Below are 27,573 nucleotides of genomic sequence, written 5' to 3'. Positions count from 1 at the left end.
AACATCAGTGTTTCGGGCCAGAAGCCATGCTAGGCCATAGAAGCCTTTTTGAAATGGAATACTTTCAGAAGCAATTTGTAATATGGGGGCCTGCTGTTCACAGGAGAAAAATCGTAAATGCTACTTGAGTGCTTGTGAGCTCTTCTGGGTATTTGCCACAAAAGTTAGATAAAAGGACATGTAGTTGCATCAGGCCGTATGATTAACCAGCCATTTTGCTTTCTGTGTTGCTTTAAACTCATGCTACAGACTGCAAGATTGCTTTTTGGCGAAATTGAGGTAGATATTTTTGTTTTATCCTGTTAACATTTTAAAGTTTCTGTTGATTTTTCAGAAATGAAATGTTTCATTTTTAGCTTTAAAAGAAGTCAGCCGTTTCTGAAAACAATACATATATATTTTACAGAGAATTGGAATGTTTCCTTTGTAGCCATTACTTTGTAAAATAAAAACCAGCTTTTTGCAGTAATTTTTTTTTAAAAAAGATTGCAAATCATTGTGAGCATGGCATAATTTGGTTCCTTAATATGCCTTTTAATCGTTACAGTTCCAGCCATTCTTTACCTTCATAGTAAAAATTACCGTATTTTTCGCTCCATAAGACGCACCAGACCATAAGACGCACCTAGTTTTTGGAGGAGGAAAACAAGAAAAAAAAAATTCTGAATCCCAGAAGCCAGAACAGCAAGAGAGATCGCTGCGCAGCGAAAGCAGCGATCCCTCCTGCTGTTCTGGCTTCTGGGATAGCTGCGCAGCCTGCATTCACTCCATAAGACGCACACACATTTCCCCTTACTTTTTAGGAGGGAAAAAGTGAGTCTTATAGAGCAAAAAATACGGTATTTTCACGGTCTGATCCTGAGACACATGATGCTTTCAAGTTACTGTTTGCAACAGTGGTACATCAGCTCCTTTTCTGGAGTGGTGTCCCATATCACGATGTTGCGTTGTTGTAGATACATTAGGGAGTTGCTCTTTAAATACATTTTTTCTTAATTCATCCATAATCTTCATCTGCTTTAAATTTCTTGTGCCTTTTAAGAAAGCTTTAGTTAAATAGGCCAAATGTTTACCTCCTACGCAGCTGTATTATGCTAGATCTTTAATCTGTTATCATCTGCTGCTTAAGTAGCGTGGCTTGTATTTACTCTTCATAGATTCACAATGATGATGGTGTATGGCTGCGGCTGAACGATGAGACAATAAGGAAATATGTTCCAAATATGAATGGTTACACGGAAGCCTGGTGCCTTTCCTTTAACCAGCATCTTGGCAAGAGCCTTTTGGTACCTGTTGATGTAAGTAAAATAAAATTTTGAAGAATATTATAGTGCACTCAATCAATCAATCAATCAATTTTTTAAGGTTGTCATCATTCATCCATCTCATCTATAAGGGTAATCATTCCCAATAACCAACTTTAGGTCCTGTAACATCAACAATAATGCTGATGTTGAAGCAATTAAGGTTTTTGAAAATATTTTCCCCCTCCTCCTAAGGAGGCAGTTAGCTAAGTTGGAACCTTAGCTAAGGTGGGCCTGTGCTATCATCTGAACCCTTTATCTTTGACTAATATGTAACATAAATGCATATCCTGTACTGCTTGTTCTGTAGTTTCAAAAGCAATTTGATCAAAGTGTTATAAAGGCTTGCTGCTGCCAGAAATATTTCTTTCTCATTTGGATACCATACTGATACCCTTTATCTACAATGGGAACTTACCCCTCAAGAGATACGTCTAGGTACTTTAAGATGATTAGGGTTTTTAAAATAATAGTAGGATATGCTATAGTAATTTATTCTTAGTTGTATGGGTTTAATGTGTCATATCACTTAACAGTGGTATATTGGCATTCACTAACCCTGATTTCAAATCTGGCTTAGGGCTGTCAAGGAAGGGTGGCAAATTGCGCTTGAAAGGGGAAAATTGTGTGAAGCTGTGCTTGGGTTATAGCTACACCAGCCCATAGTAAATTAATTAATTAATTAATTAACTGATGTAGTTATTAGCATCATTTCTTCCATGTGTGAAAAAGATTTGGTTAAACTGAAACTGATAAAATATGTCTTGATTCGGCCACATTATTGAGGACTTCCTGTGAGAGAACTCTGAAATATTGAATAAGAGTATTTACCATATTGGCATTACTGACTGTAACATATTATAGATACCACTGGTTTAAGATACTGCATCTGTAAGGTTAAGAATAGGGAAAGGCAATTTTTCCTGCTGGTAGAATTTGTTCAGTACATCTTCATTGTTACTTTAGGAAAGGGTGTGGAAATGGCATGGCACAGGTTCAAATATGTGAATGGACAAAGCTGACAGGACAAGAAATAAAAGACATAGGAAAGCCTGTCATCTTCACTGAAAGAGGGCTTTGCATGAAGAAGAACATATATACAAAGCTACAGACAGTGGTAGCATGGAAACATCAGGTTGAATCAAGTGCAAGTGCGACTGGAGTTCTACTTACACAACATCCTCTATCCACATGCTTCCAAAATCTGCTCCAGAGGATTACCCAACCTTCTGAACCTGATTTTGATGGTGCAGTGGGTTGGGCTGCAGAGGAGAGCCGGATGAGGGTGTTCTTTTGTGGGAGTCTATTGCACAGGCGATACAACCCGACGCTTCCGTAGGGTGTGTTGCATTAGTAAGCTAGTTAGTGGCTTCTAGTGGGAAAGTTGCATGATGATAGCAACCACTTGCTTCAAGGCAACCTCTTTTAAAGGTGGAAGAGTAAACTGCTCCAACTTAAGTAATAAGCTATCTTCTTATAAGGTCAGGGACATTTTACCGGTTTGAAGGCATCGTAGTGATCTAACCAAGTCACGTTTGTACATAATTTTTTATAAAAAAATAATAGTTCATGTGCATTTGACAGTTGGGATATGTTAAGCAGATTGGTGTGTATTTTTGAGATGAATGGCAAACCTCTGCATTTGTGACAGGGTAGAACTGGGAACCTTCAGATCTGTGTTCTGCTGTCCCGTGTGATGAACCAACAAGGCTTGCAGGTCTAAATGTTCCCTAAGTTATGATGTGTCCTCAGTTTCCAGCATTGCTCCAGCCACTAACCCTAATCCATTGGTTACTGCTGATCTGATAGTGGCTATAGTATAAAGTCTTTGATTTTTGATTATTTCTGGACCACAGTCATTCCTGGCTATGCCTGCTTAGTTGCTAAATGTAGCCTGTGTCTGCTGCCTTGGCTGTCTGTATACATGTTGAATGTTCACTTGGATTTTAGTTGTAGCCGGTTGTAGACCTGTGCCTTTTGCTTCACTTTTCTTAGGCTGCTGAGGCCTAGCACCCAACAGTTTTATTATTGGTTTGTGATCACTTATTCAAATATCTTTGTGAAACTTCCGATTTTGGCAGCATGGCTATGCTGGTCATCTTCTCTTCATTGCTTTGGGAGAGTAGTGGCTAGGAAGAAAACTCTAGCTTAAGTGCTCCTTTTATACCATACTTTGCAAATCTAAAATGCTAATACCTGGGAATTTCAGTATTACTTCTTTCTTTTATTTTATCTCTCAAAAGAATGACAGTCCAGAGAGCTTCCTTAACAGTTTCCTTGTTTAACTAGCTTCCTTGATAGGCTGTATTCCATGACTTACTTGAAAATCTCAACTAAACTTTATTCCTGAAGTTTTTTTTTAAATAAAAAAAATTTGTACAAATACTTGGCATTGGGTCTATTAAGACTTCAGTTACTAGGGAGAAGTACTGTATCAACCTGGTAAGAGTTTCGGATGTGCATGTGGTAACTCTCACAATCCTCCCTGCGATTTGCACCCATAACACTCCAATAAACGCTGGTCAGGGACATAATATGTGCCATTAAATGTGATACAGATTTTTATCCTTGAAAAGCTGGGAAGGCGAAAGAGAGCATCTAAGACTTTTATTGATTTGAGATCTTTCCTTAGCAGTCCCAATCGTTGGGCAGAAAATACTAAATTGCAAGTAAGCCATTTACCCATGTTATGTTACAAAAACAGGGCAAATATGAAATGTTGAAAAACAAGACTTCAAATGCAGTACTTAAACTATTATTTACTTAAGAGTTGTACAAGTCTGTATCATTCCTAGGTATCTTGATTTCTGTACAAAAAAAAAAAACTTTAGTGGCACATAGAAAGGAAGATATCTAGATCTCTTCAGAGGAAAGCTGTTCTAAAAACAAGGTTGCACTATGCAAATTCTGAGATAAAAGCAATGTGCTGTAGTTTATTGATGCTGTGTTGAAGGCAAACATTATTGTTGAAAGGTTTATCTTTTAGACTTAACAACATAAAATATTGGTGAGAAATTGAAGGCTAGGAGCACTTCTTTGCAGATTGGGTTTGTAAAGAATGTATACTGACAACTTAAAAGTGTCTGGCAAATACTAACATTGAATGAGTAGGAATGACAGTTCCATACTGGAAGTTTTCTGTTGTGATTGATGCATGCACATTCTTTAAAAGTGACGGAGAAGATTATATGTTAGAAAAACATGGAATCCTAACGCTTACACAAATAAATGCATTCATTTTAAATACTCATTGCAGTCACCCCTTGCTTCTGACCTCCTAATTTCATTTTCATTGCTTTTTGCATAATTCATATATCACAGCAATAATAAAAGTGTATGTTTCAAAGAGCACTATTTTGGGGCAATATTTTGATGTTGTTTTATGTGTGGAAAGTCTGCTGTATAACCTATTGTTCCATTTTTTTGATTAAATCTCATCTAAAATTTGCACAACTTACTCCAACAAATATTGTATTTTTAGATGTGTACAAAATTGATATATTTCATTGACCCATTTGAACAAAAAGGTCATCAGCCACCTTATTTGTGTAAGTACTGGATTTATTTACAAGATCAAAACAGCCCCACTTGTGAGTGGAAAATGCTTCTGGTGGGCAGGGGAGAGGGATTTCCCATTTTTTTTATTTTCAGTTTCAACTAACTCTTTGTACCTTTTCAGTTCTGCTCTGAAGGGTCCCCTGAACTTCAAGAGCATTTTTTGGGGGGGTGGGGTGTAAGACCTCAGTGCCTGCATAGAATATTATGCATGGCTACAAGGATCTCATCCAAAATGGATGTGCTGGACAATTGCTTTTTGTTTTTTTGCAAACTAATCTGGCCACTTTTCCTTAAAAGAACATGTATTTGGAGAGAAATGATGTATGACCTGAACATGACCCCAGTTTTAACTAAATGAAGATTGAGTAAAACTTCCAAATTCCTTATTTTATGTGTTACTCATTTTGTGTGGGTTTTTTAAATGTATTTTTAAAAGCTTGTTAAAGTGTTTGGTACGTTTTCCCATCTGCTTAATGTCAGTCTTTAAAAATAAATGGGGAAATGGCTGATCTAAATAACAGCCTTTCTTCCAAATATATTAGACTAGTACAAAAACCCACCGCAAGGTACCAAGATCAACATATTTTAATGTGTGCATCCCTTATCCGTCTTAATGTGGAAAATACATTAATTTTATTTCTTTTTTAAAATATTTTTTTTTAGAGTACTCTGTGTTTCACATGTTGGTGTATTTTGTTACTATGGTTTTGGGCACTTGGCATTTGGGTGCTTTCCAAAGTTTTCTGAGTACTGATAGCTACGTTTTAAACCTTTCCAGTTGCAAATAGGTGGCTGAGTGTCCACACTCAATCTTTTTCCTCGTTCCGCCTCCCCATGTCCCCCCCAGAAAAAGAAAACAAATCTTCACAAAGTGGCAGACTGTCTTTCATAAAACAAATCTGGCTTTTGATAGGACTTGTATTCTCATTCAGACAGGAGAATGGGAATTGCCTTGCACAAAACGTGTTAAGCTCTATATAAAAGAATCTTTCTATTCAGTGAATGGCATGACACACTACATCATTTAGAACTGTCAGTATAAGCTTTTTGTCTCCAACAGATTGTTTCCCCCCTGGTGAACAGTGGGCTCAGCTGGCTTCATTTTAAGAGTACCTTTTTGTGAAAAGAAATGATTGTTGTTTGCAAGGATGCAGGGGGGGGGGGAAATTAAGCAAATGTTCTATTCGTCTCTTAATTTCTTCTGCTGCTGTCTTAATGCTCCAGTTCTCTGTTGATATGTGTCTATCTTAAACTTTACATAGAATATCTTTAATGCTAGCCAAGGAGTCAGGGATTTGGACTTGTTTTCATGGACTTCCAAACCTTTCCCCCCTCAGGTGAGTTTTCTTAACTGTCAGGATCTCAGTCTCTTGTGTACAAGTATTTTGGGCATTGTGGAGTATGAGCCATCTGAACATTCAAATTGGTGGTTTTCAGACTTTCATGGATACTATTTCCACATTGACATCTGCTGAGCAATCGCTTCGCGCTGCTGGAGACTTAACAATCCTGTTAGATCCCACCATCGATCTGCAGGAATTGAGGGCACCTACCTAGAACACATGCCACACTTTCCTGTAGCTGCGCACAGCAGCAGAAAGCTGGTAGTGACTGGCAAGCTATTCTTTGGCAAGCTTGCCTACCATTACTGTTCTCCTGGAAGAATTGGTTAACAAACTTCTGAATAACATCTTTCTTCGCCAAAATGCAGAGAATATGCAGCCTTAATTCATTTAGGTCTCCATATTTAGCTGGTAATAACAATTTACATTCTGCAGAAGAAGGCTCATATGTGATGCTGTATAGCTTGGTATTGAATGTCTAAAACAGTTGCATAAAAACCCTCTATCCCCCCTTCTTTCTTGCACTCTCCTGCATGAATACTTTTACTTGGCCATAGTCTTGTGTGTTAGTCTTGTGTTTGTATCATCTTTCTTAACCATGGTTGAAGAATCGCTCCAAATGTTCATGTCGCAAATGTGTGCCTTTTATTTTTATATATGTACTCATATCGTTTATGCTTCGTGTTCAGTAGTAATATAGAGAGTACTGCAAGTTCCGTTCTTGTCTTATATGGAAAATTGTAGCTTAACACGTGCTCTGTTAAGTGTTTTAGGATGAGACCTTAGTTATTTCAGGTCTAACAAAGAGGTGGGCTTAGTTGAAAAGTACAAAGGCATTATTAACAGGAATTTTTTTTTTTTTGGTTTTTTGTTCTAAAATTTTCAGGAGTCTAGATCTAACACAGATGACTTTTTCAAAGACCTAAACTCACACTGCCCTCAGGAAGCGGTAATGCAGGAACCAGATATGCCGTTCATTCGTGGTGGGCCTGGAGTATATAAGGTAGTGAAGACTGGCCCCTCAGGTCACAACGTCAGAAGCTGTCCCAACCTTAGAGGTATCCCCATTGGAATGTTAGTTCTGGGAAACAAAGTCAAGGCAGTGGGCGAGGTATGGATCCTTGTAGCTTCAGTTCTTATCTTCATAGATACTGGTTTATAATAGTAGCAATCGTAAGAAAAGCAGCTATCCTACGCAAGGTTTGCTTTTCCACCCTTGGTTGCTAACTGTTAACTTCCTAAAGGTTGTTTATGGTGTAAACTGATGCAAACCACTTTTGCCTTTGTCATATATTTCATTATCGGGCATTGATTGAACTTGATTTTTCTTGTATGCTTGCTTAAAATGTGGGTTTATTAAAGGACTATGTTTAATGCATATTTCAGAGTTTACCAATGAATTATTTTTGGGGATACAACAGAACTCAGTTATCTTATTTCTTGGTATTGATTCAACTGTTGCATGTGGTGATCGTGCTTTGGTGCTCTCCTATTGCAATGGGCTTGAGGATGTAGTGTGTCATGCTATGATTTTTTCTCAAACAGCACACAGGACATGATAGCAACTTTGTGAATATTAAATACCTGGTGTCAATGCCAAGCTTTCTCTGCTTCATGTGTCAAATAAATAAATAAAAATTCGACCCTTGCATTCTATCGGGTATCAAATGCTATGTGTATCCGGACGCTTGTTTGGTGATCTGTTTATTCTCTTCTTCTGAATATAATCCAGTCTTAACACACTGAAGATACTAATCATCTTAAACCTTCTGTGAATACAAATGCTTTTTATTCTTCCTTATTCTTCTGCACTTAACTTGAAGAATGTCTGTTGCCTTTCCATGACAGAAAAGAGCCTCTTTTTCACATATGGAAACATTTTGCTGCATCTCATTGGTGGATAATTTGAAAAGTAAATTAAATGTGCCTCTCTCTCTATGTGTGTGTGTGTGTGTATGTACCAGGTGACTAATTCTGAAGGGACATGGGTGCAGATGGATAAGAACAGCATGGTAGAGTTCTGTGAAAGTGATGAAGGTGATGCGTGGTCCTTAGCTAGAGACAGAGGTGGAAACCAATATCTCCGGCATGAAGATGGCAAGTCTCCTTAATTTTTACAAAAAGATAGAAACTAAGCACACAAACAATAAAAAGCAGAGATGTAAATAATCTAAAAATTTAGCATAAAAAACCCAGAAAGAACAGAGGAGTGCACTGGTACCCAAAGTTCTTCATTTAACAGAGGTATGTGGCCATATTCTTGTGCTAGTTTGAGCTGATCAGGTGAATCTTCCCAAGTTAAAGAGTCAGAACAGTATTTAAAATATTTGAAAAGAAATCCTAAACATTGTGAACAATTTAGAAGGCAAAATGTTTTACTAAGGTAGTCGAAAGCGATGTACGTTTATCATGGAATGACTTCTAACAGTTTATTGGAGTGAAATTGGGCTTAGGACCATGGAAGCCCTTTTCATGCATTAATTGTAAGGAAGGGGGTGGCCACTCATAGACAAGGCCAAACAGGATTGCACTCCTGACCCCACACAATGGGGATGGCTTTGGCATCCAAGAAGAAGAAGAAGAAGAGTTTGGATTTGATATCCCGCTTTATCACTGCCCTAAGGAGTCTCAAAGTGGCTAACAATCTCCTTTCCCCTCCTCCCCCACAACAAACCCTCTGTGAGGTGAGTGGGGCTGAGAGACTTCAGAGAAGTGTGACTAGCCCAAGGTCACCCAGCAGCTGCATGTGGAGGAGCGGGGAAGCGAACCCGGTTCACCAGATTACGAGTCCACTGCTTTTAACCACTACACCACACTGGCTCTCCAAGCAGTGGGCACAGATGTCTGAGAAGGGGAAACCTGTGTCTGTAGAGTTGAAACCCTGATCACACAGGGTTCCAGCTCCACTATCAGCAGATGCCCATAGGATTCCCTTTCGCAGATGTGCACACCCAACGCACGGATATTGGATGAGGGACCCTGCTGCCCCTTTCTGCACATGGACACTCAGGGGAGGTGGCCTATAGTTTAATCTTAATTTAGAGAAGACATGTTATTACTTCTCTAGTTAGTGATTTATTAATTGAAACCTTCATTCCTGTGTACATATATTTTGACCTTCATTCCCACTATAGAGACATAAATTACATTCTGAAGCAGTCTTGTGTTTGTTTTGTTTCTTGCAATTACAGAACAAGCTTTTATAGACCAGAATGGTCAGACTCCCCCACCAAGTCCTTTCTCACTGCAAACTTTCAATAAAGGGACAGGGTGCAGTAATGGACAAGGATTTGATTATGGCCTTGGAAATAACAAAGGTAAATTTTCTACTAATTATTTTATTTCTATTGAGCGTGCTTTCCATTGTATTTGTAGCTCCAGTATATTTACTTAAAAAAACTGGGAGGGAATTCATCAGTGCAGGAATTCTTCATTTATATGAGACTTTAATTATACTATATGGCTCAGAGTTATAAAACTGGCACTGCTTATTTGTTGTAGGATCAGGATTGAAATAATAATAAACTGAGCCTTTGTTGAAGAAGATGGGCTTGAGTTATAATAATTGTACGTTGTAGTGAAAACTGCTAGTTTTGATGAACTGTTTGGAGATCGTGAACATGCATTAAAAATGCTTGCTTCTATAAAATTAGCACCACACTCGAAGCATTCTGTTCAGAGCAAATACTTTTGAAGAAACCACAGTATTGATTGACTTTTACAGTTTGATCGGTGTCGCATTCCATGTCACAACTGTAGTTTTCCCTGTAAAAAGTAAAGCTTTTCGTTGACAGACCCTCCTTATTCCAGAAAACACTGCACAAAAACCAGAACAGGAAAACCAGTGGTGTCTGATGTACCAGCACTTGGAATCAGATTGAGTCCTTGTACTGACATGAAAGTTGTATAGTTAGGTTCTAAATCAAAATTCTATACAGTACTGTAACACTATATATTAAATTGTTTTTGTTTTGCTAGTTTAGCACCTTTAAATTAAGCATTTAAGTGTGATGTGAAAAATACTCCACTAGTGAAAAGCTGAGTGCTTACCAGTATCTATACACGTATAATTGCCATGGAAATCATTGTGGCAATTGTAGAATGTGCATGTAAAAATGTATTGCAACCCCAACCTTTTCTATGTTTGTGGCTCTTGATAGGGATATTTCTTGTGTCGTTTTAGTATTCCTACAGCAGATAAATGAGGTCAGACTAGTACATCTAGTGTAAAAGAGAGCAGTATACAACTTTAGAACATAGAATTTTAAAATTAAGAAATGTTTTAAAATAGACATGCCCATAGAAGAGCAAACGTTTCGGCTTGGAATTTTCTTTTCTGAGAATAATGCATGGTCCAGCAAAACGTGAGCACCTATAAATTTTAATTTTATTCCAGTGGGAAAGCTGTGCTTAACATTGACTGGATCGTTCCCTACATTTTAAGTGTAATAGTTATCCTCAAGTGAACATTATGTTATCCAGGTGTTGCATTCTTGAGGAGAAGTCGTGAACCATGGACTTCCTTGAACATAAGTTTCTTTCTATTAAAAAACACACACAGTTTGTGTTCATTTTTGTTGGTTGCGATTTGAATAAATGTCACGTGTTCATTTTTCCTGGAAACCCCTTTTTACGTTTTGCTGAATTAACCTATAGCGTGTTTGGATTGCAGTCTGATTATTGTTGCATGCCTTACTGTTTTGATGTCTTCTTCTTGTCTCATTCTCCTTGTGTATTTGCAGTAGTTCAGTGCAAAGAGCAGTGCACCCTTTCAGCTGGCATACCCTTAGGTCTCCATGCAAGTAAATTTACCTAAAAATAATTGGAGCAGCATATTAGTTAGAGCATTTGAGCTAGTGCCTTTCAGTCATCTCTGCCAATACATCACAAGGAACACTACAGGAAAGTTTCTATGACTTTTTCCCTCGGTGAAGCACCTACAAAGGCATATCATTATAATCATATCACTGACGTAGCTGACAAAAAGCAACTTGCAGAGACATAACTTCAGGAGCATTAAAGTGCTTTGTCTCATTTGGTGCTCATGACAGATTTGCTGCTTTCATGTTTTTCCTGAGTTTTGCTGATTTGGTTGCAACCTATTTCTAGCCTGTTTTCTGTCAGCCTTGTTGTGGAAAGACCCAAAATCACTGAACTAATTCCTTACTACAGTAAGATGATGGGGACCTAGGAAGTTGTATTATTAGATCACACATGAGAATTCAGGCTTTTAAAAACGATTTTGATAGATGCTTTATGGTCTAAAGTAGCCTTCTCCAACTTGGTGCCCTCCAAGTGGTTTGGCCTACAAATGTAATCATCCTCAACAATTTACCACAATGGTTCCCAATTAGGGGACCCCTGGGGACCCCTGGGACAAGCCCAGGGGGTCTGCAGCACTATCCCCTGCCAGGGACTCACTTATGTTGTTAATTGCACAGCTTGCTATAGCTGGGGGTGGGTGGATGGGAGCACTTTAACAGAGCCCCCAACCAGCCACCAGCTTACACAAGCCAGCAGCAGGCCCCTGAAGGCTCTGTTAACTGCTCTACTGAGGGGAATGGCAACTGCATACCCCTCAGTGGAGCAGTTTTATGGAGCCCCCACACCGCCACTGGCTTGTGTGAGCCGTTGGCAAGGCATAGGCTCTGTAAAACTGGTTGGCTGAGGCAAGGGCAGGCATGTGCTCCTCAGCAGTTTGAAGAAGCGGAGGGAGGAACAAGCTGTATCAGTGCCTCTCCAATGCAGCTGGTTTCTGTCTCTGCTGATATGAGGGCAGAGTGGGATGGCAGCTTCATTTGGCAGTACAGTGGTGCCTCGCAAGACGAAAAGAATCCGTTCTGTGATTCTCTTTGTCTAGCGGTTTTTTCGTCTTGCGAAGCAAGCCCATTGACGGATTAGCGGATTAGCGCTATTAGCGGCTTTTAGCGGCTTATCAGCTTATCGGATCAGCTGATAAGCGGCTTAGCGGCTTAGAAAAAGCGGGGGGGGGGGGGAGGAATAAAAACCCGCAGGAACTCGCAAGACATTTTCGTCTTGCGAAGCAAGTCCATAGGAAATTCGTTTTGCGAAGCACCTCCAAAACGGAAAACTCTTTCGTCTAGCGAGTTTTCCGTCTTGCGAGGCATTCGTCTTGCGGGGCACCACTGTATATTGCTGGTGAAACCACTGCTGCTCCTGGGTCCCTCTGGTACCAGCACCAGCTGGAGGGAGTCAAGTGCGGTGGTGGTTTCACTCACGATATACTGCCGAGTGAAGCTGCCATCGCAGTCTGCCCCTCATACTGGTCCTGGACCATGTATCAATACATCACCCAGTCCTATTTGGTGCAAAATGCAGCCTGTGTGGGTTTTTTGGTCGTTTGTTCTTTTTCTGTGGAGAGCTATGTGGCTACATTTTGGAGTGGGAAGAAACAGATGTACGGTAGAATCCTAAAAAATTCAAAAGTTGGTTGTTCCTATTGGGTAATCAGCAAGAATAAAAACCTCACTCCAAATAAGTACTAATAATAATAATAATAATTTTATTACGGCCGTAGGCCCATACAGATAAAAACAAGACATAAATAACAGCTTGTGCACGTGGGAAAAAACAGCCGCTAAAACACTACTATAACAATAAAATACTATGAGATGGAATGGCATAGTACTGTAATTAACTAATTAATCTCTTTAAGCCAGGGGTGAAACTTGGGTACAGGAGGACTAGAGGACTAAACAGTAAATAATAATAATAATAATAATAATAATAATAATAATAATAATAATAATAATAATAATAATAATAATTAATTACTATTATCAACATTACAAAATTCCAGCTGTTTTCTACTCAGTCTTCACCAATACTTTATCAAGCCCTGACTAAGCCTTCACCTATGTCTTGAAGGTGCAAGATCCCTCAGTTAGCAGAACCATATGATGCAAAGTTTTGCTAAGATGTACCATATCAGATCACAAGTACGAAATAGCATGTTTGAATATAAAAAGGATTCTGCATATAGAACACTTGCAAGTTAGGAACACAGTTGCTTTTTAAAATTCAGTTGTAGTGGAACAATGGAGACAAGTTTTTCCTACTGTCTGGGGATAGGCAATTTGTGGTTATTTCACAGATTTTATACCTAAAACCCTTTGCTTATTAGGGGCCACCCCACATTTTATCAAAAAATTGCTTTGCACAGGTAACTACCATAGAGTAATCAAAATTTTCAAAAGTAGGAGGGGGGTCCATGTTTTGGCTTTTGAAAAATAAGGGGGCCGGTGGTCTGCAATAATTAGTTAATTGGGAACCACTGGTTTACCATGTTGGCTAGGGCTAATGGGAGTTGTACTCCAAAACATTTGAAGGGCACCACATTGGAAAAGGCTTCTTTATAGCACTATTCAGACACTTTGTTAAAGATTGTAAGTTTCAATAAGCTAAAATCGTCGCTGAAGCTGAAGAGAGGAAAAGAGGCATTCTTCTATAGGTGGCTGAAGGGCATTTTTTCACTTCCAGATAGCAGCACAAGATTGGCTAAACGTCTGTGGTTTGTCCTGTCCTCTGCTTTCTGGTCAGAGCTCCAGTTTGCTTCCTTTGCTGTCATTCTCCTCTCCCCTCTCCCCTTAATCTTGATCAAGCACCTGGGAAATATGGTACATTATTAATGGGAGGAAAACAAGGCAAGAAGTAGTAAGTTGTTCTTCCACAGGCAGGGAAGAAGTCAGCAGCCTTGAGGTGCTTCATGCCGAAAAACTGCTCTGCTTCCCATCCTCCCTGTTGGACAGGAGTAGTAATACGTATGGTAGGGAAAAGCAGATAGATGAGGGTGATTTAGAGCACCCATCAGCTCACTGCCCAAGGCATGAATGGGAAAGCTGTGATTTTAATTTTCCTAGGCTTCCTCTTTCTGTCTTCCTCTTCACTTTTACTTTCTGCCTTCGCCCTTTGCAGAGATGTTATCCTAACCTGCTTCATTCTGCAATGTGCTTAGGTTTTCTGCCTGCCTGCCTTCTCTTAGTATTTCTTGTTTCCATTCATCCTTCTGTTTTCCAGATAAAGAAAAGGCAAATATTTCCATTGTTTTCCCCCCATGTCCTTACATTGCCCATTCTTTCTGTTGCAAGGGCCCTGACAGACAGGAACAAAGGCAACCAACCAGCTCTGTCAACCAGAGCACCGCAAGTCTGCAAAAAGGGTACAAAGGGAAATATAAGTCAGGCGTTTCCAACATCACTCAGAAAGCTTCATCCGTGAAGCACGTGAACGCTGTGATACAGCCTGCCACCTCAGAGGCCATTCAATCTTGCCCCACAACTCCCAGTCTTAGCTGGCTAGAAGATTTAGACCATGAGGAAGAAACCAGCTTAGCATCCCAATTGGGGATGGGGACGGGGACGGCAGGCATAATATTTAGCAAAATCTTAAAGAAGAAAGCAGAATCATTCTGTCAAAATGATTGTATTAAACACACAGCCCATTTGCTTCATTTTTCCCACCCCCATGAGAAAAAAGGCTGGGGATCGCACAGTAGCATGTTGGATCAAAGCATGTAGTACGTTGACCTACAAGTCACAGCACATCATCATCATCATCATCATCATCATAATTTATTTATATCCCGCCCTCCCCTGCCGAAGCCGGGCTCAGAGCGGCTAACAACAGTAAAATAATACAGCATTCTAAAATCAATTCATTATAAAATCAGTTCAAATCAAATTGATGGCAACCATTGGGCTAGAGTGGTGGAACAGCTCTGTCTTGCAGGCCCTGCGGAAAGATGTCAAGTCCCGCAGGGCCCTAGTCTCTCGTGACAGAGCGTTCCACCAGATCGGAGCCACAGCCAAAAAAGCCCTGGCTCTGGTTGAGGCCAGCCTAACCTCTCTGTGGCCCGGGACCTCCAAGATATTTTTGTTTGAAGACCGTAAGGTCCTCCGTGGGACGTACCAGGAGAGGCGGTCCCGTAGGTACAAGGGTTCTAGGCCATATAGGGCTTTAAAGGTTAAAACCAGCACCTTAAACCTGATCCTGTACTCAACCAGGAGCCAGTGCAGCTGGGTGAATGTGATCCCGCGGCGAGGACCCCATAAGGAGTCTCGCTGTGGCATTCTGCACCTGCTGGAACTTAGGTTCACCACAACACACACTCCCTAAGAGCCATGGCTATGTTCGCCAAGCTCTCTTCCAACAAAAGCATCACAGAAATTTGCACAGAGAGCCATTTGCAGAGCACTCAGTTTATTTATTAGCTATTGCAAGCTGGACTTCCATGCCTCAGCAGAGGCAGCTTTTGGCAGGTGAGTTGCAAAATGTGCTACCACCGTCATGAATGGCCCCAACTCTAGGCAGATACAGCTCTGGTGTGTCCTGTAAGTGTCTGGATCATGCTATGCTTGTGAATGGACCATTGGGCGCTCACTGCAAGTGGGCTTTCTTTAGCAGACAAGCAAGCATGTTACAACCACACCCCATAGGCAATCCACTCACCATAAGCTTTGCTAGTCATATGAATCACATTTTCACAACCAACTTCTCCATCATCCTCGAAAAGGTTCCCTCTTCCTCTGTAGGTAGGCAGGTGGAGAGATAATGTCTCAGATTCGTGGAAAACAAGTCTGAAAGAGCTTAGTAATGAATGAAAACTAAAGGGGAAGGAGGAAGCCTATGCAAATCAAAGACACAAGTTTCCTGCCTTGGGAAAATAGGGCATGCTTTATTCTGTTAGTGGCTGGCTCACTTTGCTGCCAGGAAAGACCATTTACAATAAGTGCCCAAAGTTCCATTCTACTCCACTGTTATTCTATTGTTCTTCCAGGTTGCTGTGGTTACCCACTTTGTTGTATTGTACTAAGGACCAAGCTCAGCTGGCAAAGGGTAGGAGATGCCCTACTACCAATGAAGTCAGAACTGGCCCTGTCTTCTGTCAAGAGGGATGTTATTTATTTACAGCATTTGTGTCTCGTCTCTCCTTTAAAAAAAGCAGCTTGACACAGCAATTAACAATAGGTTAATCATAAAATTACTACAAACACAAAGTAAAAAAGACAGGTGGTCATTAAAACAGTTTAATATTGCCCAGCATGGAACAAATTAAGTGCAAATCAAAAAGAAACACAGGAGTAGAACCATTTATATTCCCAAGCCTCTGCCAAACAAGAAAGTTTAAGTCACCCAGTGAAAGAGATTCCTTTCTGGGAAAGCAAAGACTGCCCTATGGCTACTTCCAAGAACTGAAATGAATATTAAATTTAAAAAGTCTTTTTCAAATACAGGAGTACCTCGGGTTACAAACATCTCAGGTTACAAACACTTCAGGTTACAGACTCCACTAACCCAGAATTAGTACCTCAGGTTAAGAACTTTGCCCCAGGATGAGAACAGAAATCACACGGCGGCGGCGGCAGGACGCCCCATTAGCTAAAGTGGTACCTCAGGTTTAGAACGGACCTCCGGAACGGATTAAGTTCATAACCAGAGGTACCACTGTATTCAGACTCAATGATTATGCCTTGATCTTTCTACAAAAAATTTAGTTTTTGTTGACATTAGTAAAACAAAGCAGATTTTTAAAAAATCCCATTTAGTTAAGGACCAATATATTATGTATTTAAAGACACTGCAATTTACTTTCATGGTGCTGTGCATTGGTGCATGTAATAACAAATAGCATGTTTAAGTACAGTTTCATGAGAAATAAGGCATGAACATCATTTGAAAACTAATACTGCTTTAAAAAATCCTAGTTGAACTTACTGTCTAGCTGTGGTGCTTTATTACGAATATACATAATGATCACATGCAGTCCTTGCCCTTAAAGCTTGTTTCCTTGAAGGCAGGCTGCCTTTGAGTCAAAAGTTATAGCAATTTTTTATTTTTTTTGCTGTTACCTTATTCCCAATTATAAACTCTCTTGTTCCCAGTCCAGCCATATGGGAGTTCATGTCATCGTTAATTTTGCTTTAATTTTCAAAACAAGCAGATCAGAACACTGGAGGAAAATGTTTTCTGAATCACTTGCGCAACTATTCCTACCCCTTGCAAAAATATTGGGTTGAACACTCCATGGTTCTACCACACATTGCTTGGTAATTTCTGTGTCTTGTTCCAGAGTAATACCTAGCTACAAGATCACAGACAAGTGCAGGCTTTATCAGTACTGAACTTTCAAAGAGACTTCATTCAGCACTTTTTGGGAAATAACAGGTTGTAGTTTTGACTGTTTTGCCTACTACAGGTGACCAACTGAGTGCCATACTGAATTCCATTCAGTCACGGCCTAGTCTCCCAGCTCCTTCCATCTTTGATCAAGCTGCAAAACCTCCCTCTTCCCTAGTCCACAGCCCATTTGTGTTTGGACAATCCCTTTCCTTCCAGCAACCTCAGCCACAGCTTCAGAGTAAGTCTGTCAGCCTTTCCTGCCTCATCAGCCCATTTCTGAAGCTTTACCATTGCTTGCATAACAATCTTAGTTGCTTTCTAGCTATTGGTCATCCATCAATGCACCTTCTGATTCTCCCGACCCCTGTTTTATTTTGGCTTTCCATGACTTTGAAGCAAACATCAGCCTTCCCATAGTAATTAGAGAGTACTGCACTGACCTTTTGCATATTTTCTGTAGTGTTGAAAAATATATTTATACATTTTTTAAAAACCAAATCCTTTGGGATTTTAATTAAATTACAGGGTTTCAAATACTCTTGCAGTAACACTTTAAAATATCTCTTGGTACTCTTTGAGCACACAAGCCTTATGCAGTTAAATCCATTTCTATATCAGGGCCTTGTCATAAATTTTAGTATTAATGGTAAAGCTTATGATGATCACTGAAGGTCCCACCCTTCATAAATGACGTGCTGAGAAGTTTCACCACTAACAATTCTGGAAGATAAGACCATTATTTTTTTCCATTAAGTTGAAGATGGTTGTAGTATCACATAGTAGTAGTAATATAGTTCTGGTGTCACAGCTCATTTAGCTAACATCAAGTTGTTTCAGTAGACATATCTTAGAATCGTAGAGTTGGAAGGGACCCCAAGGGTCATCTAGTCCACTCCCTCCAATGCAGGAATCTCAGCTAAAGCATCCATGACAGATGGCCATCCAACTTCTGCTTAAAAACTTCCAAGGAAGGAGAGTCCGCAACCTCCCGAGACTGTTCTACTGCCGAACAGGTCTTATTGTCAGAAAGTTCTTCCTGATGTTTAGTCGGGATCTCTTGTAATGTGAAGCCATTGGTTTGAATCAAATCTTGTGGGTTCATATAATGTCCCAGCTGCTGTTTTAATTTTTCTTTGCAGCTAGAGAAGAACAATAATCTGCTGCTTTAGTTTATGCGTGTTTTCAAAGAACTATTCGTTTACTCTTGAGAAGTGGTTGTGCCAGTTGATGCCTTCTTCCCATCAATTGGGAGCACCAAAAGAAACTGACTTGAGAATCAGAGTAAGAAACACTTTAGAACCGAAGGCCTCTCTTCAGCTTGCCCTTTGACCTAGACCTTGGGAATTATAGATTAGTTTTAAAATGCCAGCATAGATTTGTGAGCATTCTTCCTCTCTTCATGCACCTGCATCTATAGTTGATCTTGAGATATCTGGAGGTATCATAGATGCCAAGCTTACAGAGGCCAAGAATCTGTAGAAATTGGTACCATTGAATTATCTGCTTTGGGAGAGTGATCCAGATGCAGCCTCCTTTTCCGTTGTTCTCTGGTTATCAAGACCTTCCAACACACAGGTAGCAGTGGGCCTAGACCCTTTTCAGAATGGCCCTGTATTCATTCATTCACTATTTAAGAACTTTGGAGAGCCCATCCATCACAACAGCATGGAGAAGATCTTCAGGACTTGGAATCATTTTCAGAAAGTGACTATGAGAGGGAGAGAAGCCACAAAGAGGGTTGATTCCTCCTTGACTTCATCCAAATGCATGAGGTGGTGGTGGTGTTGAGGTATCTAGCACTCAGGTTCTTCTGATTTTTCTGTAGAAGGGGAAGGAAGCCTCAACTAGGAGGCATTACTTCATATGATGTAGAGAAAATGGCTAGCACCTTCTGGAGTCCATCTTATGACTACCAAGGCCTATGCTTGGTAGTTATATTTGGAGGTAAGATGAGTAGCAAGGCAAGGAAGCTGCTTCATCACAAGCACCTCACCTGCTTCATTCCACACTACTCTTTTCAGATGGGAGATTCTAGCATCCATTGTGGCAATCACCCAAGTGAGACAATTTCCTCTCATAAATACGTTCTTCTCTATCACATTGGCATACAAGATCCTACAGTTTATCTATATGAGGCAAGACTATCAGTATTGCACTTGCCATTGGGATTTATTCATGGTGCTAAGACCCTCTACCCAAGGTTCTCTTGATCTTAAATATTACTGTTGCCTTGTTACTCCTTGTCACTCCCGTTCTTTACATAGTTGTTTCCATCTCTTTCATCTTTCTCACATAGCAGAGTTCTATGGCTCTTTTTGAGGATGAGCTTAAAAATTTGTAGGATATGGACGGCTTCAAAAGAAGATTAGGCAGATTCCTGGAAGATAAAGCTGCTAGCCACTATGTCTATGTTCTGCCTCCACTGTTGGAGACTGTATGCTTCTGAACGTCATTTGCAAGGAATCACAAGTGGGGAGAGTGCTGTTGTGTTTAGGTCCAGCTTTCTAGCGTCCCAAAAACATATGGCTGGCCACTGAGAGAGCAGGATGCTCAACTGGACGGACCATTTTCAGAAGAAAATGTCCAGTGCCTCCCACTTCAAACCCACTTAAGCAGATAATGCCTCGGATACTTTTATCTTGTCGATCCTCAGATTTCTGTCTTACTTAGAAACCTGAAGAAAATGTAAATGGTGTTTTGTAATTGCAATAATAGTTCATCTTCTGCTAGATCTTTGGCTTTTTGACTTGAGGATAGTATTTTTTGCATGAAACAAGACACTTCCTTATAGTCTTCATAAAATATCTACTGTAATAGTGATGACTGGTCTAATAGCTTTCCAAAGGATCTCAGTCACGTCGAACTCAAGGGGCTCATTTGAGACTGAAGTGCAGAGTACTACGTTCAGTTCTGGCAAAAAGTCGAAATTCCTGGGACACTTTGGGAGACCTTGTGCATGAGCTTCCAAAAATGAGAGCCTATTATCAGCACATATGTAACGTCGGATCTTTCCTTTAGTTCCCCTGCTGTGGTCCTGAATAAATGTCTTCCTCTGAAACCTGTATTTGTGTTGGGAGGAATTCCCAAGTAAGGGTCCCCCCCCCCCGCTTCAAAATAAGTAACAACTTCAGAAGAAGAATATTCCTCAGGACAGCAGTAGTGGAGGAAAGCGAGTCTCCCTTCCATGCTTGCTTTGATCCTCTTCATTATCACCCCACCCAGCAGATGGAATTTGATCAGCACCTGAGAAACAAAGGCAGATTTAACATCTCCTCTTAAGCTGAGTTTGGCCTTCAGTTGATGAGGGTAGAGCATTCAATAAAACAACCTGCTTATGTGATAACGTACCGTATTTTTCGCACCATAGGACGCACCAGACAATAGGACTCACTTTGTTTTAGAGGGGGAAGAACAAGAAAAAAATATTCTCCCCCTCTCTGCCCAGCGCCCCTTCAGTGAAGCGGCAGGAGGCGCTGCACAGAGAGGGGGAGAACTTTCCCCCTCTTGTTTTCCCGCTCTAAAACAAGGTGCCGTTTAAGGTGCGTTCAGGCGGCTACCTTGGAAGCCTGGAGAGCGAGAGGGGTCGGTGTGCACAGACCCCTCTCGCTCTCCAGGCTTCAGGTTCCTTTCGACCTGCTCTTTGGGGCTGGCGGGGGGAAGCCCACCACCAGCCCCAAAGAGCAGGTCAGGGAGCAGCAGAAAGGCGCAGCGGAGAGGCTCCTGCCATAGCTGCGCGTCACCTTTCCAGCCGGGAGAGGGTCGCGGGGCTATGGCGTCTTCGCACCATAGGATGCACACACATTTCCCCTTCATTTTTGAAGTGCGTCCTATAGAGCGAAAAATACGGTATAGCACAATACCATTTTTACATTTTGTGACGTTAATGTTTCTTGGCCAAATTAAAGTGCAGTCCTTTGCATGTTTACTGGGAAGTAAAATAACACTGTGCTCACTCAGGTTACTCTCTGCTCCTATTTTAGACTTTTTTATTCCCTACAACATGTGTACTGTTAACCTCTGCAAATGTGTGTTATATGAGAAATTGTAACAGATTTACAACTGTTTTTTTAAAAAATTATCATGACTCTGATCCAGAGAGGTTTATCGCATGCACACATGGGCCAACAGCCAACACATGAGTCCAAGGAAGCATTAAACGTGTTCACAGCAATCCCCTATGCAGCATGGCAAACTGGTTTTGAAACAGTGTTTGATATGGGGGTTTGATATGGGGATAACAACCATAAAACTAGGATAGCACCATCAACAGACAAAAAAATCGGGGGGGGGGGCAGGTGCTAGAAATGTACTTAATCGTAGTAATGAATTTGGAAATTTTCTTCCTCAAGCACAATGTAATTACATGAATAGGATAAAGGATAAAAATGCAAAATGTAAGAAAATGCCGTATGCTCTTATAAACTCATAAACTCAGATATAAATTGCCATGTTTCCTTTTTGTAAAATGTGCCAAGAAAATTAAAGTGTAATGACATGTATATTGATAAAATTATGGTTAATTAACCAAATTAAAACAGACTTTCAAGCCAGTGAAAAAAGTCTGATTAGTAAGATACAAAATATAACCGTACACTTCTTATTTGAGCAAAGGCCATCCCAAGAATAACATACTAGCAAAAGTCAAAATATTGAGGCATTCTTTATGAAATACCCAAAGTTCCAAAAAGTATCAAAAATAGAATTAACATGTTGAAACTATACTCAAGTACATTTCTAGCACCTGGAATTCTTTTGGTTCCAGTTGTAGGCTTCGGTCCTTATAGCAGACTTTTTAGATCTGCTTCTGTTTATAGGAAAGCAGAAGTTTAAAAGGTTCCTTTTCCCTGAATGCAACATTTTCCCTTCTGAGCAGACATTTTGCCCCCAAAATAGCATGCCTTAGGGTGGGGTGAGGTGGCGACCCTTCTTAGAGCACAAAAGGTTCTAGGTAAAGCAGGCCTCCTTTAGAAAAGAAGAACCCCAATAAGCCTAGAATGAGAATAGTGTGTTGAAAATAAATGATTTTTAATAAGGCAAAACGAAAAGATTTCATCATTTATTACTCAAGTGTTTGGTGAACCTGAAAGCTGTTGTAGAAAAAACTGGGGTTGGCTTTTACTGCCCAACTCTCCATTAAGGGATTCAGTGTCCCCTAAGTATATTATCGGTCAAAAAAAATGGGGTGGAGGCAGGATTCAGTGAAAGAAAGGAAGATTTTTATTTCCTATTGCAACAGTGTCCCCTGCCCCTTTGCAAGGAGGTGAGGACCAAGTATAAAGTGTGCAAGAACCAACACCATCCCCCCCCCGGTAGCATTATAGATTGGTGTGAAGTCATATATTGCACAAGCTATTGGCCTTGTTTGCATGTCACATTAAACCATAGTTTAAAGCAAACTGTGGTTCAATGTGAATTAGCAGCATTCTAGTGCATGCCTTTCAAATGTTCTCACACCATTCCTCCCCTGCTTCTGTTATGCTGCAGACATGTTAACTGGGCCATTGTCAGCAAAATACTTTGTCTTTTGGTTCAGTTAGTGTTATGCTATATGACTGAAATAGCAAAAGGACTTTGGAAAAAAGAACTCCCTTCCCCCCGTTCAAGAATAACAAATAATTCATGATCTCAGGGTGGTTATTTCTTTCTGTGAAAGTTCAATTTTGTATGCAAATGCAAAGCCAGATAATGAAAAAATATGTTCACCTAAGCTTATGAAATAATACTCAGATCTGTCAAACAACATGTTTGGTTTCAGTTCACCCCTGCTCAATAACAACAGCAAAAGCAATCAATGAGCAGAACAAAGCAAAGTCATTCATTAGCTGCTGTTTCATTCTTATTATTTAATCAACCATTTGCTTCCCATGAGAATTTGGGCTGAGGTTTTCCTGAATGTTGTCTTGGAAAATAACATTAATTTATTATTTTGGAGAAGAGTAACATCTTTGCTTTATTTTTAATCCTTAAGCGTAAGCTAAAAATGAATTTGATTATGCTGCAGAAAAATTGTGTCTCATCAGAACTGCTTGCTTTGCTTGTTTTATCTTTGCTATTTTTCCATTGAATCTATGCTGCTTCTGTGCCACTGTTTTCCACTATAGAAACTCCATCCTGCTGCCTTGCTTCTCGTGAGCGCATTTACAAAAGTAATGATGTAGCTGGCCCTGCTTCTGCTATTTCATCTCTCTCTCACAAGCTAAAGGGTGGGTATGCATGCCATTGTAGACAGGTTATTCATAATTTGTTGGAAATCCATAAGTAAATGTTTTCCTGCTGAGCACCCCATTTCATTCACTTGAAAAAGGTTTGCTTTTCTTAAGTGCAATAATTTAGTGACTTACTATAAATGTGAGGTATGCACGACTCAACATTCATAAACGTGAGCTTCAGAAATCACTCCAGTAGCATTGGGAAATACGTGGAAATGATTATTTGCCTCCTTGTGGAAAAGGAAGCAATGAAATATATTTATTTTAGTTTACAGTGAATAAAATGATTTAGTGTCTTGTTTATATCTAAGCAAAAATAGAATAGCATTTTTTACATACTTGGAACACAGTGTGCTTTTATTTGGGGGGGTACAATTGAGAAGCATTATATGGGCTCATTTATTTACTAATTTATTTTTTAAATAATATTTATTTCCCACGGGTGTCCAAATGTAGCTTACAGAAGATTTTTAGGCTAAAAGCACACTCAAATTTAATACAGAAACAGAAATTCCACCATGTGCATTTGAAATCAGAATTATTTAAGCAGCATTTCCAACCCTTCTGCCTGTCCTTTCCTGATGTTAAGCCAGGCAGGAACTCCCTCCAAGTTCCTCAGAGGCAAGTGAGTAGGACTGAGCAGCTAGATTTTACTTTAGTTCACAGTGGAATTGGTTTTGCCTTGCTGTGGTGAACATGGCTTGCAGAATATGCCTCTGAACTGTTCTTTAAATTGTAGTTGATACTTTTGATGTATATTTTAGCCAGTTGTAGGTTGTCAGATGAGCAAGGTTTAAGAACCTTGATATTAGATAGTGCAATTCTGTTAAATCTAGTCACTATTTTTTTTTGATAAAGTTTTGTCAGTTAAAATAAAAAAAGGAACAACGTTAGCCTTTTCCTTGTGTCTTCTTGAGTTAGTCTCATTACGTATATAGAGTGTTGTTTTGAATATGTACACTCAAGTAAAAATTTTAGCTACATGTCGAACACTGTTAAACCACTAGTCTCAATCTTGAAAGGATATTACAGTGGTGCCTCGCAAGACGAAATTAATTCGTTCCGCAAGTTTTTTCTTCTTGCGAGTTTTTCGTCTTGCGAAGCACGGTTTCCCATAGGAATGCATTGAAAATCAATCAATGCGTTCCTATGGAAACTGTCCGGGGACAGAGGGGAAGCGCCGCTCTGTCCCCCCTTTTGAAGCAAGGGGCGGAGAGGAGAAGATCGCTTCTCCCCCTTGCCGCCCCTTGGTTCAAAAGGGGTCCGGGGAGAGAGGGGAAGCCGTTGCGCCTTCCCCTCTGTCCCCGGAGCTTGCGGGGCTGCGCTTCCCGCTATCCCCGGAGCTTGCGGGGCAAGCTTCGTTTTGCGAAGCAAGCCCATAGGGAAATTCGTCTTGCGAAGCAACTCGAAAACAAAAATTCGTCTTGCGAGGCGTTCGTCTTGCGGGGCACCACTGTATATTAGTTGAATCTAAGGTACCTTTCTGCAAGTGGAAGGGGACCTTTTCATGATGGAAAGGGGTTGGATCTACTGAGGACTTCTGTGAAAAAGTGGAGATTTTTTTGGGCCAATTCCTCCTTTCCCCTTCAGTGGGGTGTTGTGGCAGAATTTTTTTTTTTTTTGGGGGGGGGAGCACGAACTGAGACCTAAGTGTGCCCTATTCCATAAGTGAAGTTCCACATGGAAATCTGGATCCAACCTTCTGTGCAGAAACCTTTCCCGATACACAAATAACTTTGCCATATTGGGCCTTTGCATGCAAAAGTGTGCTGCCTACACACACACACACACACACACACACACACACACACACACACACACACAAGTTTGGTAGTTCAGCTGTAGATGCAGCGCACTTTGTTTTGACTGGATCACTCAAACATTTCTTGAGGCAGTAGTCCTAGTTGCAATCACCTTCCTGTAGGAGGCAGTTAGTTCTACTACTTTTTAGCAGGGAGACCCTCATATAGGCTTGAATCCAAGGGTCAATTTTGCTCCTGTTCCTAATTCTGCCCCAGCCTCACTGCATCCTCCCACCCTGTCGAATTCCATGCCATTCTAGAAGATCTGTTGACCCTCAGAAGCAGTTTGGTGTATATCAAGGAGAAGTCAAGATAGTCGCATTGTGCAAACTGAGTTCTCATGCGTCTCTGAATCCAACCAATAAAGTATTGAACTCCCTGTTTTCTCTCTTCTATCTGTCTATATCTATCTATCTATCTATCTATCTATCACCTATCTATTCATCTATCTATCTATCTATCTATCTATCTATCTATCTAGTATTCTCTACTCCTATCCTGCGTTGTGATCTGTTGTATTATAAATGAGCACTTTCCCTTTAATGTCATTATAAAATGTGCCATACAGGTGACAGAGTGAATTTCACTGCAGCTGCTAGACCAGTTTCTTCAGCAGGGAAATCCGATATGGCTTCGAAGTACAGAGCAGACAGCAGGTCACCTAAACCCGATAGCCGTATGAGCCACCAAGCTACAGACCAGAAGAAGCCCAGGAATATAGAGAGCTTATCTGCGAGCGAATCGTTGATGCTAAAATCTGACACTGCAAAACTGAGGTCAGATTCCCACAGCAGATCATTATCTCCAAACCACAACACCCTGCAAACCTTAAAATCTGACGGAAGGACAACATCTGGTCTGAGGGCAGAATCTCCAGGGCCAGGAACTCGGTCATCTTCTCCAAAGACGATCTCAGCAGGGAAATCCTGCACATCTGGTGTCGGATCTCGCCGTTCCTCATCTCCTCACGAGAAGACCCTGTCTCAGAAACCTTCAGCCCCAGTGAAAACAAAGCTTGATCCTCCGCGGGAGAGATCTAAGTCCGATTCATATACACTTGACCCAGATACCCTTCGCAAAAAGAAAGCACCCCTAACAGAACCACTGAGGGGAAGGTCCACTTCTCCCAAGCCAAAAATTGTTTCGAAAGATGGGAAACCTGGGGCAGAAACCGAAAACCGAGCCCCTTCCCCTCACGTTGTGCAAGAAAACCTTCACAGTGAAGTTGTTGAAGTCTGTACTTCAAGTACCTTAAAGACCAATAGCATCACAGACAGTACTTGTGAAGATAACTCTGAATTCAAGAGCGTGGACGATTGCTCGAACAAAGTTCATTTCAGCATAGGAAAAGCACCGCTGAAAGATGAGCAGGACACGAGGGCATCTCCCAAAGTGAGCCGCAAATGTGCAAATAGGCATACAAGACCCAAAAAGGAAAAGTCCGTATGCCTTTTCAAAGGCGATGGCTCCAGACCAGTAGAGCCTGCCAAACAAGCAATGTCTCCATCTGTGGCTGAATGTGCCCGGGCTGTCTTTGCTTCTTTCCTGTGGCATGAAGGAATAGTCCACGATGCAATGGCCTGCTCGTCTTTTTTGAAATTCAACCCAGAACTTTCGAAGGAGCACGCACCCATTAGAAGCAATCTTGGCCAACAGCCTGCAGAGGAGAAAGAAACCAAGCTGAAGAACAGACATTCCCTGGAAATATCTTCTGCTCTGAATATGTTTAACATAGCTCCCCATGGACCTGACATATCAAAAATGGGCAGCATAAACAAAAATAAGGTCCTCTCTATGCTTAAAGAGCCTCCTCTTCATGAACGATGCGAGGATGGAAAAAGTGAAGCTACCTCTTTTGAAACTACCAGTCACCATACTATGAAGTCCAAGTCTCCTCTTCCATTAACCCTCCAACACCTGGTAGCCTTCTGGGAAGACATTTCTCTGGCAACCATCAAGGCAGCTTCTCAGAACATGATTTTTCCAAGCCCTGGGTCCTGTGCTGTGTTGAAGAAGAAGGAGAGTGACAAAGATAGCAAGAAGTCCAAAAAGGAAAAGAAGAAGAAAGAAAAAGCGGAGGCCAGACCGAGGGGAAATCTCTTTGGTGAGATGGCTCAGCTGGCAGTGGGAGGACCAGAGAAAGATACCATCTGTGAACTGTGTGGGGAATCCCACCCATACCCAGTGACGTACCACATGAGACAAGCTCATCCAGGTA

The 27,573-nt window shown here is 40.7% G+C and overlaps 1 protein-coding gene and 1 long non-coding RNA gene across 14 annotated transcripts in view; one reads left to right on the top strand and one right to left on the bottom strand.

Annotated features, from left to right (window-relative positions):
- The window catches only part of MYCBP2 (MYC binding protein 2), a 144,708-nt gene that overhangs the window by 84,673 nt on the left and 32,462 nt on the right, over window positions 1–27,573 (top strand). For 7 of the 13 annotated variants that reach the window (XM_081198188.1, XM_081198189.1, XM_081198187.1 and 4 more), the window contains 8 exons: window positions 1,158–1,298; window positions 6,125–6,199; window positions 7,092–7,316; window positions 8,170–8,302; window positions 9,397–9,522; window positions 17,421–17,582; window positions 23,446–23,547; window positions 25,924–27,570. In XM_081198188.1, the coding sequence (XP_081054314.1) occupies window positions 1,158–1,298; window positions 6,125–6,199; window positions 7,092–7,316; window positions 8,170–8,302; window positions 9,397–9,522; window positions 17,421–17,582; window positions 23,446–23,547; window positions 25,924–27,570 (2,611 nt within the window). The remainder of the gene's footprint in view (window positions 1–1,157; window positions 1,299–6,124; window positions 6,200–7,091; window positions 7,317–8,169; window positions 8,303–9,396; window positions 9,523–17,420; window positions 17,583–23,445; window positions 23,548–25,923; window positions 27,571–27,573) is intronic. The other 6 variants (XM_081198186.1, XM_081198185.1, XM_081198179.1 and 3 more) reach the window with 5 other exon arrangements.
- Window positions 1,154–17,393, bottom strand: LOC308589435. The gene is made up of 3 exons (XR_014009233.1): window positions 15,674–17,393; window positions 10,902–11,017; window positions 1,154–1,290 (listed from the first exon to the last, which is right to left on the bottom strand). It is a non-coding gene; the product is annotated as an uncharacterized lncRNA (long non-coding RNA).

This window comes from Podarcis bocagei (genome assembly GCF_964188305.1).
Source record: "Podarcis bocagei genome assembly, chromosome: 6".
Classification (NCBI taxonomy): Eukaryota; Metazoa; Chordata; class Lepidosauria; order Squamata; family Lacertidae; genus Podarcis; species Podarcis bocagei.
This window is presented reverse-complemented; position numbering and strand designations above follow the sequence as displayed.